Below are 12,441 nucleotides of genomic sequence, written 5' to 3' on the forward strand. Positions count from 1 at the left end.
CTAAGTGCCCATTAACGAATGAATGACCAGAGAAAATGTGGGTTGTTGTGTGTGCATGTCTGTGTGCATTTCTACACACACATAAAGTGGAATATCATCTGGCTATAATCATGAAATCTTGCCATTTACGACATCATGGATGAATCATGGATGAAGGCAAACAGAAAGACAAGTACCATATGATCTCACTTATATGAGGAATCTAAGAGGAAGAAACAAAGAGTAGACAGCTCCAGAGGTGGGAGCTTGGCGCATGGATGAAACAGGTGAAGGCAGTCAAAAGGGCAAACCTCCAGGCATAAAACAAACCAGTTACGGGAATGGAACGCACAGCGCAGTGGCGATAGTTAATAACACTGGACTGCATATTTGAAAGTTCCTACAAGAGTAGACCTTCAAAGTTCTCATCACAACAACGAATAATTCTGTAACTATGGGTGGTGATGGATGTTAACCACTTACTGCGGCGACTGTTCTGCAATACATACAAATATCAAATCATTATATTGTACATCTGAAGTTAATTTACAGTAATATTGTATGCCAACTATAATATATAATATATAATGTTGTATGTCAATTATATATATGTGTGTAAGAAAATATTCTTTTTAAAAAGCACATGACAAGAAGCCAAGCCTGCTTCCCTATTCATTAGACCTGGGCTGGTTCTGCGGGAAGTGAGGCTGTGTGAGCTTCAGGGCCTCAGAGCGCCTCGTGACCCCTCCCTTCGCCCTCCTGGCTGTCTGCACGAGCTGCCCCGAGGTGGCCATGATGGGAAGAAGCTGATCTGCCGCACTGCGGGGTGAGAGCCACGTGCAGAGGAAGAGAGGGTCTCAGCCAGAGCAGCAGCAACTTTCAGACACGGGAATGACACCAGCTCAGCCCTCAAGCCCAGCCAGCCCTCCACTCTCTACCACGTGAGCAAGTCCAGCCAACCCAGAGCATCACGAGAGAACACATTATTGTTTAAGCAATGAAATTTTAAAGTTACGTGGCAACAGACAAATGAGTATCACCAGATATTAAGTGAAATGAAAATTCATTAACCAGGAAAGATAGACATCATTAACATATCAAAAGAAAAAAAGCTGGTTACCAATCCCTTGTACAGGACGACTTCATCTTAATAAAGTGTACACGCGTGCAGACACACAGACACGAAGGTCTGGAAGGACACGCTAAGGTAGTAACAAGAGAGAGGTGTCAGGAAGGAAACTCTGGTCCTGAAAATGTTTTCTTGTTTTCGTTTTGCTACAGTTTCTACATGCATGTATCTGCTTCTGTAGTAACAGTGAAGGTTTTTAAAGGGTCTATAATGTTTGTTTATTCATTAGACAAAGGTCAGCCAGCTGGATCCCTGAAAAGCTTGCTTGACATATGAACTCTTGCTATTAATCTTTAACAGTACACAAAACCTAGATAAAGTTAATCAACACACCTTTAAAGACAGTTACGGGCTGAAATGGTCTCCCCCAAATTCACATATTGAAGTCTCAGCCCCAGTACCTCAGAATGTGACTCTATTAGTCCTCAGGGCCTTTAAGGACGTAAGTAAGTTATTAAAATGAGGCCATCAGGGTAAGCTCTAATCCAATCCTCACCAGAAGAGAAAATCTGAACACAAAAAGCAACACTAGAGGTGTGCCTGCAGAGGGCCAGCCACGTGCAGGGCGGTCAGAGGGGCCTCCGCGAGCCGGGGCGAGGCTGGGCCAGGCCCTCCCTCACGGCCCGCACGGCAAACTCCCACTGGTGCCGTGGTGCGGGCAGAAGCTTCTGCTCAGTAAGCCACCCGGTCTTATATTCTGTCACGACGGCCCTGGCAGACTGAGACCGTATTTGGAAGACTGACCTAGCGTGCGTTCCAAGCACTGCAAACAAACAACAGAACCAGAAAAAACAAAAACGAAAAAACAGTTTAATAAAGTCCCGTTCAAGATTTCTGAAAAGTTTTGTCTTTAAAGTCAAATAGCAACTACAAACACGCACAAAGAGGAGGAGAGTAAAGGCATCTGCGGGGACAGGAGGTAGAGGGCAGGCCTTCCAAACGCGCTGCCTGCCTCACCTACGAGGGACAAGGCCACGGTCCAGTCTACATTCTGCTCTTGAGCTGCCAGAAGAGATGGGCTTTCTCATTCGGGTTTGTATTTATTTATTTGTGGGCCACTGACAAAGAGCAAAAGTAACGAAGAAGCAACAACAAAAAGAGCACGTTATCAAGGACTGTGTTTAATCAAAACCAAAATATCCCACTTATCTCCTTTGAGGTTAATAGTGCAGTATTTACAGTGAACAACTTGGAGCACAGCACGTCAGGGAACAGAGGAGAGGCTGGGGGCGGGCAGCGGGCGCAGAGCCCAGGAGTCCGGCTCTCCCTCTCGGGGCTCGCACTGGTTGTATGAGCTCAGGCGTCTGATTTAACTGTCGTGAGCCAGTTTATTGTAAAATCTTGCTCACTGAACGAGAGGATCATTTATAGCGAGTCTTCCTAGACTCCCTGAGGCCTCCACGGCAATTGTGACTGGGGGAGGGCCAGAAATAAACTACAGGGTTTGTGCTCTGAGACAGACTCAAGCCCCGCTCCTCATTTCTACCTGTTTTCCAACTGGAGCTTTGTGTTTGCACTTGAGGGAAGGGTTCCGCTGCTAAAAATGTTGAAACCATTGTATTACGATGCCCTGTCCACTACACGCTACTGGGGAAAAAACAGAAGGAATTTTATTTAAAAATCAGTAAACAGCAAAGCTGAACAGATACACACAGGAGGAGAATGAAGGCCTGAGACACCAGGCAGATGGTTGCTGGAGTCGGGACCCTCACCAGACAGGGAGACTATGGCCTGCGGGTACGGAAGATTTGGGATGGTTTAGGGGATGCTAAACACTGCAAACTGGGCCTCAAAAAATGAATGCAGTTATAGACAGCATTAATAAAAGTATAATTTTCAAAATGAGAGCATTTGATAACGTTGCCAAATATATATTAAAAAGTCTATTTGTATCACTAATAATTGGAGAAAACAAGGGGCACTGTTAGACAGACTTCACGATTCAGATCTGAGTTCAGATCTTTATTCTCAAGCTTATACAAGATAAGTGACTGCAGGAAACGCAGCTTCCAGCACCTCAGCACCTCTAATGAGAGGCAGTGCTGCTGTGGGGGTTAGTGCTAACTAGGACTCCACCGAGCAGAGGGCCAGCACACCGAAGGGACGAGAGCGGGCTATGCTCACAGAGCACTGTGTATGAAATTCTACCTCACTTAATCCTCACAGGAGATCAGTACCAGGGTATTATAATACATAAGTGCAAGTTCTCACAAGGATGGGACTCCAAGTGTAGCAGAAGATACATTCTATGATGGAGGAGAGTAACTCTAGAAGTACTGCCATTTACTTCCAGCAGGAAGAGAGAGCGGTACAGCTTTTCTGAAAAGAAATCTGGCCAGATTTCACATCTGCACAGGGGACATCTCTGAAGCCCACAAGCTCACAGCGGTCCACCTCTAGCTGACAGGACTTCCCTGGTGGCTCAAGTGGTAAAGAATCTGCCTGCAATGCAGGAGACCAGGGTTTGATCCCCTGGTTTGGGAAGATCCCCTGGAGAAGGGAATGGCAACCCACTCCAGTACTCTTGCCTGGAAAGTTCCACAGACAGAGGAGCCTGGCGGGCTGCAGTCCATGAAGGAAAGGATTCAGACAGCGTCTGTAGGTGGGAACGGGAGTGAGCAGAGTACTGATGACTTGTGGGGCTCTCCCGTAAAACCAGGCTTTTCACTAGAAAAGCAAAGCATCTCTAAGAAAAATCTTTTCTTTTTCCTAATTAATGATTTCCATAAATATATCCTGTTGGCCCACACCTGTACGTTCCTGAGAGCTGTGGCCCACTTTCCCATTCAGCTCCTCACATTTGAAGAGAATTTACCGCCCAGGGAAGCAGCCACCCAAATGACTCCCGTGTTCAAGATTAAAAAGGAGTGTGAAAAAGAGGGCCACAAATTTCTTCAGGCCAGGAGGTCCCAAATCCAGAGCAATTCCGGATGTTCAAGGAAATGGTACCATGGAGAGAAGAATGGAAGTCAAAAGATTTCATCTCTTCTTTTGTTTTTTGAAGATTTTTTTGATGTGGACCATTTTTAAAGCTTGTGTTGAATGTGTCACCATATCGCTTCTGTTGCTCACGTTCTTGTTTTTTTGGCCGTGAGGCATGTGGGGTCTCAGTTCCCCGAGCAGGGGTCAAACCCTCACTCCCTGTTTGGAAGGCAAAGTCTTAACCACTGGACCACCAGGAAGTCCCAAGACTCCACTCTTCTAAGTCTGAAGTGTGCCACCTTTGGGTAGGTTACAACTCAAGGCCCAGAGTGTGCGTGGCGAGCCGGAGTCAGCCGAGAAGCGGCACTCACCTAAGATGAGGTGCAGCTTGGTCTCCGTCTGGAAGGCGTAGTGCAGCGTCACCAGGAAGGGCGACTGCCGGATGTGCTCCAGCACCTGCCGCTCCGTCCGCGTGTGCTCCGCGCTCTTGGCCTTCTGCACTATGGTGGCCTTCTTCAGAACTTTCATGGCATACAGCTTTCCAGCATCGTGGCCACTTACTTTACGCACAAGAAACACCTTTCCGTAAGCTGAAAATGAAAAGAAAAAAATCAGAAGATTATTAAAAGGGTACCCAGGCAGAGTGGTAACTGAGTGCAGACTGAAGGTTAACAGTGCACAGAGGAACATTCTCTGGATGAAAAAGGACCCTTAGTGCCGTTTCTGATAGTCTTTTACACCTTTCTTCAAGTTTATGCCAGACATCTCTAGGTCTAACCCTCAGATGCAGGTATCTCACCCCGCTGACGAAGGGAGGCTTTCACCCTTTTGCCGCTCTTCTCGCCTCAGGGTGCTCAGCTGTAGGAAACAACTGTTATCACGGCCAATTAACCACAGTCCAATTCTGAGCAACCAGGACATTGCAGACGTTACATAAAACCTCTAGGTTTTGCTACTGCTATAAACAAATACAAATAGTTCTTAACAAGAATCTAAAAAAAAAAAAAGTCTCATACACACGTATGAATCAAGTATCTCAAGTACTCCTCTATACTTATTTTAAAAAGTCTAAAGCAACATAAGCTGACCTTGTACAGACAAAAGAGATCTTCAGATCCTGACCCAGGGATCAAACCTGGGTGTCTCTCTCCTGCATTGCAGGCAGATTCTTTAGCGTCTGAGCCACCAGGGAAGCCTGTAAAAGACTCTAAATAGCAAGCAATACCAACAGAATCCCCTTTACAGCTCTGGACAGCAGTTCAGAAGTTAGTAGGTGAACCTTGCCACGTGTTCCCTAAATTTGGGCTCAGCTGGGAAAATCCTGTGTACAGGGCCACTCCGCTCTATGCGGAGGCATTGGGGCCATACTGGATCCTGTGCCCAGAGCAGATATCTGTGCTTATTCACCTAGAGAAGCAGGGAAAGGTCAGGAGGAGGCAGGAGGAAGGAGGAGGAAGAAGGCAGACCAAAAAACTGATCAAGGGAAGGAGTAGGTCCCCAGTTCACCCCTACAGGGTATAAAGTCTCTTCCCTTCTCACAATGCAAACACCTCCTGGGATGGTTGAGACCAGTCCCACTCTGAAGTGCTTTCATCAAGACCATTCTGGAGCTGGTCTAAGTTCTGATCCAGACCCGTGCTTCCTCAGACTGTTCTAACCTACCCACATATAAGGCAGTTTTAAGGGAAGGGCCTAAATATGCACTGGAAGGACTGATGCTGAAGCTGAGACTCCAATGCTTTGGCCACTTGATGTTTAGAGCCAATTCACTGAAAAAGACCCTGATGTTGGGAAAGACAGAAGGCAGGAGGAGAAGGATAGGATTAGATGGTTGGATGGCATCACCGACTCAATGGACATGAGTTTGAGCACGCTCTGGGAGATGGTGAAAGTCAGGGAGGCCAGGCGTGCTGCAGTCCATGGGTCACAAAGAGTCAGACACGACTGAGCAACTGAAAAGCAACAGCAAAGGGATGGGCTCTTAGCCGGGGACATCATTTGGTTCAGGACGTGAGGAAGTAAATGAGTGCTGACTCGTGATATACGATGGACAGAGAATGGTGGTAACGTTCCTGAGAAGGGAGGGAAGACACTCACTAAGGACCAGGCTCCGTGCTAAACACACTCCACACAGTGCCTCGCTCGCTCCTCAACAGCCAGTGAGGTTGGTGCTTTCAGTAATCCCATTCTGCAGATGGAAGTGCAAAATGGAATTACCGAAAGGACATGGCCAGAGTACTTGGGTAAAAAGTGGCAGAACTGATTCAAATGAAAGCACTACACAGTTAACCGTAAGTGATTTCTTTTTAAAAAGAGACATTCTTCATGAGTACTAGAAATTGGATGGTGTGGATTTTAATAAAATCTATACCATAAACAAACTGAACATACCCTGGACTATAGAAAAAGATAACAAATGGGTTGTGTCTTGTATCGAAAATAAAATGATTACAGATTGAAAGTTTAGTAAGGCAGAAGTGAACCAAAAAATAAAAAGTCAAAGCATTGTTAGAACCTAACAATCTATTCAGAAGCAGTGAAATGAAGCTGGAGAATATTCTAATGAAGAGTACTTACTACATCTTCCATGGAATAAGGTTCCACAGAAATCCGGAAGAAAGTCAAGTCCTCTAGAAGGACCATATTTTTGTGTTCCCCTACACACACAAGGCACCTGCCCTAAATTTCTGTGCTGAGATTCCTGTCTCCAGACTGTTATGGTCCTTCGAAACTGCTACCCGTCTGTCTTCTCCAACAAACAAAACCTTTCTACAACATCATGGGAAGATGGCCATGAACTCCTTCCCAGTGCTCGTGTGTCCTTCAGCCCAGGTGCTGCCGACACAGCAGACAGACGCAGGGTGTGAGCACCGACCTGCTGAGGGTCTGCTCTTCAGAGACAAACCCTGAGACTCCCACAGCACCCCCACGAAGGGGTGAGGGGGTGACCCCCACTTTAGAGGGTCTGCACTTCAGAGACAAACTCCTGAGACTCCTACAGCACCCTGAGAGGGTGAGGGGTGACCCCCACTTTACAGGTGAGGAAATGGAGCACGGAGAACTGGGCCCCTGGCTCAAGGTCACAGCCGGCCCTCTGGCCTGACTCCTAAGACCCCGCTCCGAGCAGCGCTCCAGCACCTCCCTAAAGTGAATGAGCTCACAGACTAAGAAATGAGGAACCAGACATTAAACAGAAGCCACAATACAGGTTAGCTGTTTGCATGGTAGCAAAGACACAGTACTAATACTTCCAAGTGGAGGAAGTTTTGTAAAGTAGACCATTTTGTGGATGGGGGGGATCTAAATATTCAAAAATGTGCCTTACCTTGAGTGGAAACAGGCCTTTCTACAATATTCATCAGTTAGTCCTTATACCTTCTGGACTTACAAAACAGAATATTATTCATCTTCTCTAATCTTTTAAATATTTAAAAATACAGTCACACCATTTCATCTAAGCAAAATGTCCTTACTCGCTAAGCCGATCTAAAAGTAAATGATGTTAAGATTTTGTACCACTAGGAGGTTCCCTTGAGGTGCACTGTGAATTTGGAAATAACTTTTGATTTTTTGTTGTTGTTCCTTTAAACAATGTCAAATTTCACTTCAAATGAAAGTGAGATAGCATCGGATGCTAATGTAGGTGGGAAAATAATATAAAATCATCCTTAATGCCTGTTACACACTGCATGGTCAAATAATAAGCAGTCATCCTCCTTGCCGTGTGATGATAACCACAAGTTTTCCAATGAGTTAAAGACACATCCTGCCATTAGCATTATTTTTAATCTGTCAGGAAACTGTCAGGGGAAAGAAGTATGCTGATGCTCCCAAGTCTTTGGCTTTTACTTCTATAACTGCCATGATTAACTAAAGCTATGGTACTTCTATCACATGGTACGTGCCAATAGATGCTTACGGCAATAAAATTCAAGAAGTGCCTTACAATGTTTCAAACAACAGATATTTCAGGCAAACAAGATCTTATTTTTGAGTAGACTTCTTAAGAAAAACAGAGTTGCCTCCAAACAGCCCTGCTTTCTGAAGCTGCCATAAGGTTGCTGATCACATTGCAAAGGAGGAAGAAAACATTCACTGCTGGAGGGACCTTGAAGAAGCCACCTGTCCTGACTGAGTGGGTCTGCAGGTTAGTGCCGAGGAAGGAGGGAAGGAGTCCTCCCGCGTAAGAGTGCCATCCGGTCCAGAACCACCTACGGGTCTGCCAGTGTTTTAAGAGGGGCCACTGCAACTGAACCTGGTGGTAATATCACTTCCTTTTAGTCTCCAGTGAGATGAACGGCTGCCCTGTGGTGAAGCTGACTCCTGGCTTCGCTCGCTGTGTGCTGATGGTGGTAAAGCCTATTTTGAAAGCATCTTTTGGAAAATGTAAAAAGCAACCAATGGCGAAAACTCTTCTGGCCAAAAAAGGTAAAACAATAGCACTTGCTGCTCAGATGGAGCCCCTAAAACAGATGCTTGGCAACACGGCTGGGATCTGCAGCTTGGGTCAAGAGACAAAGCTTCAGGCTTCAGCGTAACTCTAATCTCTGCATCAACATGAAATGGCTTCAGATGTACTGCCAGCAATCTTCACAGAAGCCTGTGCAGTGCTCTGATCTTATCAGTTTCTCCAGAAAAAGGGCCTTTCCAAGATACTCTGTTAACCATGTCAGCACAAGAAGACATGGAGTTCACTGGTTTTCCAGAGATCAAGTCTAGCAGCGCTTGATGAGACGACGTTGAAGTTCTACGTATTAGACTGAGGGAAAGCAAACTCTAAAAGGCCTTCCCTGGGGGCTCAGTCGGTACGTGGGAGAGCCGGGTTCGAACCCTGGGCTGGGAAGATCCCCTGGAGAATGGCTGCCCACTCCAGCATTCTTGCCTGGAGAATCCCAGGGACAGAGGAGCCTGGCGGGCTACAGTTCACAGGGTTTGCAAGAGTCTCATGACTGAGTGACCACACTAACTAACTACATTCAAAAAACAAATGACAACTAGGAATGGGAATTCCCTGGTGGTCTAATGGTTAGGACTTTGAGATTTCACTGTCGAGGCCCTGGGTTCAGTCTCAAGCTGCATGGTCAAAAAAAAAAAAAAAAAAAACAATGACAAGGATTAATTCCTGTCTTTGCTTGACAGATACCTATGACCATATGAATGAGGTATATCTTTCATTTTAAGGCTCAACAGACATTGCTGTGTGCTCCCATACCGACAGGTTATAGTAGCTGTTTCCAAGGAGAAGACTGGATCAAGACAACCACATAAGCTTTTTCCAAGCTGCAGGAGGAATTCCATAGGTTGGGGGCAAACTACAGATATATTATGAAGGTCATTTCTGCTCAAACTGAAATATGGATTCAGCATCCTATTCTACCAGACATAGACAGTACAATGTTGCAAACCTTGTTGACAATGGTCTCAATGGCTTGATGATAAGAGAAATCACGTAAGATGAGCTAAGCACAGCGTCCAGGGGAAACGTCTAGTTCCTCAGACTAGGTTTCAGTCTGCTTTTCCACAGGTGTGACTCTGACTCCATCAGCACAGTGGTCATGATGAACCAGGCTTTTGGCGTGAGTCATGATGAACAGAAGTTAAAGCAGACTGATGGTTTTAAAACAAGATGACATGCATGCTGTCATATCGAAAGCTGCTGCACAAATTCAACTACTTTTTCAAGCCAAACAAAAGCAGCTTTCTTGCTGAAATTTATCTTGAGCACAATTAAACAGATCTCTTCACTTTATTTGTAAAATCTGAATTCATTAAAAATTTTCAGGAAGTATTGGCATTTAAATGTGATCAATTTGTTAAAAAAAAACAAACATTTTTATGGTCCGTCTATGGATGCAGTCAGTTTACAATGCCGTATGATTAAATGCAAGGAGAATCTGTCTATGTTTACACGCATTGCTCTGGAGAAAACAGTTAAGAACTAGATGGCCTCTGGATTAACTCCTTCAGTCGCGTGCTCACCCAGAACATACTGTTCCCACTGGGATCTGAATGCTTACACTCAGTGAGATCACTGTTTTCTGCCACTCAAACTTTCATTAATGCTGCTTTAAACCCTATACACTGTACACTCTGGCTTACCAGTCATGCCACACTTTGGGTTTATTCCAATCTTGTAACTTCTGTACTGGAACTATCGCTTTAAATATATATATACACACAAACATACTGCAGAAGCGTTCCTGGTGACTGCCGCTTAAACAGCTCCCAACACTGGTGCACTCGCCTCTCCGCCCGTAAGACAGCGCTGCAGCCCGACGCCCTTGACCAGCTCTCCGTGTGCCGCTGTCTCCCCTGCTGCTCTGCTTCCCATGAGCCACTGACACGCACTGCCTTGCTGGCATGTGCCTGCGGTGTATGTTGTTCTTACATAACTTAATTACATATTACATAAACCACAGAAATGTAAATGTGAAAGAAAAGAGAAAAGATGAGGTTAAAAGCTTTAAAAGAACTACAAAAAGCAAGACACTTGGGGGAAAAAACAAAAAGAACTGTCAAAAAAGTAGGCATGGTGAAACAACCATAAAAGGCTCAGGGAAAAAGCTTTGTATCCAGATGACTTCAAATGTATCTGGTTCTCACTTTAAAGAGCTGGAAATGTGACTTTAGATGATGCGTTACAAGTGTGGTTTATGCAAACCATTGTTTAAGAACTTACTTTCAAAGATTCTTGTGCCTACATGCAAAATGAATATGTATTTATATGTTTTAAGTGAAAAGTAGTATGTTCAAAGTACATATTTATATACCCTTTTAAAATGATTTTCTACTTGAACAAGCTTTTTCTGATTAACCGCAAGTACCAATGCTGTAATCGCAGAGAGATTCCACTAACTCGGCAATCACAGTCAGTGTTCCTGGAGTTCACCCTGCTCTCCCCCTTCCAGAACACTGGAATCTTGTTAAACGGTGACTTAACCATCAACCACACTAACTCCTCCTCTAAGTCTGCATTCATCCTCATTTAGTAAACATACCTTTTGTGTTGTCATCTAAATTGCTGATAAAAAAAAATAACCCTTCTGGCTCAAAACACTTGATTTCCCACGACGCCTAAGATAATGAGAATCCTTAATGTAGCCTAAACTACCTGCCTCCTCCCTGCCTCTCTCCACTTCTCACCATCATTTACTCACTCCTTCAGACATAACAGCCTCTCCTGACTTCCCAGACTAACACAGCTCCTCTAATTTTATACTCTCCTAACACTCTGTCACAGAAATGGTCAGAAACAGGAGTTTTCATTTATTTGTGTGATTGCCTCACTGTGTAGCTTTCACTGGACTGCATATTCCACAAATCCATGGACTGTGTCTGGTTTTACTCACTTTGTATCATTACCAAATTCTGGAGCTGGTACACTGGAGAAACTCAATGTTGAATGTGTGAAAAACAAAAATAGGGAACAAACAAAGCAAAACCTCTGTAGCATACAGCCAAATACCCTTCTCCATTGACAATCCTGACTTACAGGTGAAGAAGTCTTTAGGAAGAGAAACTAACAATGACAATCCAGCGCAGAGCGAGAGTGCACCAACCCTTTTCCCTTGAGAGGAAACAGTGGGCTTTCATGCAGAAATCACTTTTAGGAAAGAAAGCAGTATTAGTCACTCAGTCAAATCTGACTCTTTGCAACCCTGCACACTGTAGCCTGCCAGGCTCCTCCATGGAATTCTCCAGACAAGAATATTGGGAGTGGGTTGCCGTGCCCTCCTCTAGGGAATCTTCCTGACTCAGGGATAGAACCTGGGTCTCCTCAATTGCAGGCAGATTGTTTACCATCTGTGGCTCAGCTGGTAAAGAATCCGCCTGTGAGGCAGGAGACCTGTGTTCAATCCCAGGGTGGGGAAGACCCCCTGGAGAAGGTAAAGGCTACCCACTCCAGTATTCTGGCCTGGAGAATCCCATGGACTGAATAGTCCATGGGGTCGCAAAGAGCTGGACACAACTGAGCGACTTTCACTTCACTTTCACTTTCTTTACCATCTGAGCCACCAGGGAAATCCCCAATCCTTTTAATGTGGGATTACATATGACGCCTGACAACATTCCCTAGGGACACTAGCTCAGGAAAGTACCTTAACATGCTGTCGTCTCTCTCTGGCCACTGCTTTGTAACCTGCCTCAACTACGTAAGGACTGGCCACATCCCTTCCTCACATATGACTTAATTTGAGAAAAGATTTCTACCTTTCCACATGTGACATGTTCCAGACACTGACAATCAATCCACCTGCCTTCCCCATTCCAGTCTCTCTAGACCAGTTTTTTTTCAACTGTGGGCTATGACCTGTTAGTGGATAAAAATACCAATTTATTGGGTTCAATGGGCATTTTGGAACGAAAGTACTAAAAAAAGAACTGAATATACTAAAAAGTGTTTCATGAAC

At 44.9% G+C, this 12,441-nt stretch overlaps 1 protein-coding gene across 6 annotated transcripts in view; it reads right to left on the minus strand.

The window, feature by feature from the left end:
• The window catches only part of RPS6KA5 (ribosomal protein S6 kinase A5), a 219,661-nt gene that overhangs the window by 129,718 nt on the left and 77,502 nt on the right, over positions 1–12,441 (minus strand). For 4 of the 6 annotated variants that reach the window (XM_061429707.1, XM_061429705.1, XM_061429708.1 and 1 more), the window contains exon 3: positions 4,402–4,620. In XM_061429707.1, the coding sequence (XP_061285691.1) occupies positions 4,402–4,620 (219 nt within the window). Of the gene's footprint in view, positions 1–4,401; positions 4,621–12,441 lie in introns of those variants that run through there. The other 2 variants (XM_061429709.1, XM_061429710.1) reach the window with 2 other exon arrangements.

This window comes from Bos javanicus, chromosome 10 (assembly GCF_032452875.1).
Source record: "Bos javanicus breed banteng chromosome 10, ARS-OSU_banteng_1.0, whole genome shotgun sequence".
Classification (NCBI taxonomy): domain Eukaryota; kingdom Metazoa; phylum Chordata; class Mammalia; order Artiodactyla; family Bovidae; genus Bos; species Bos javanicus.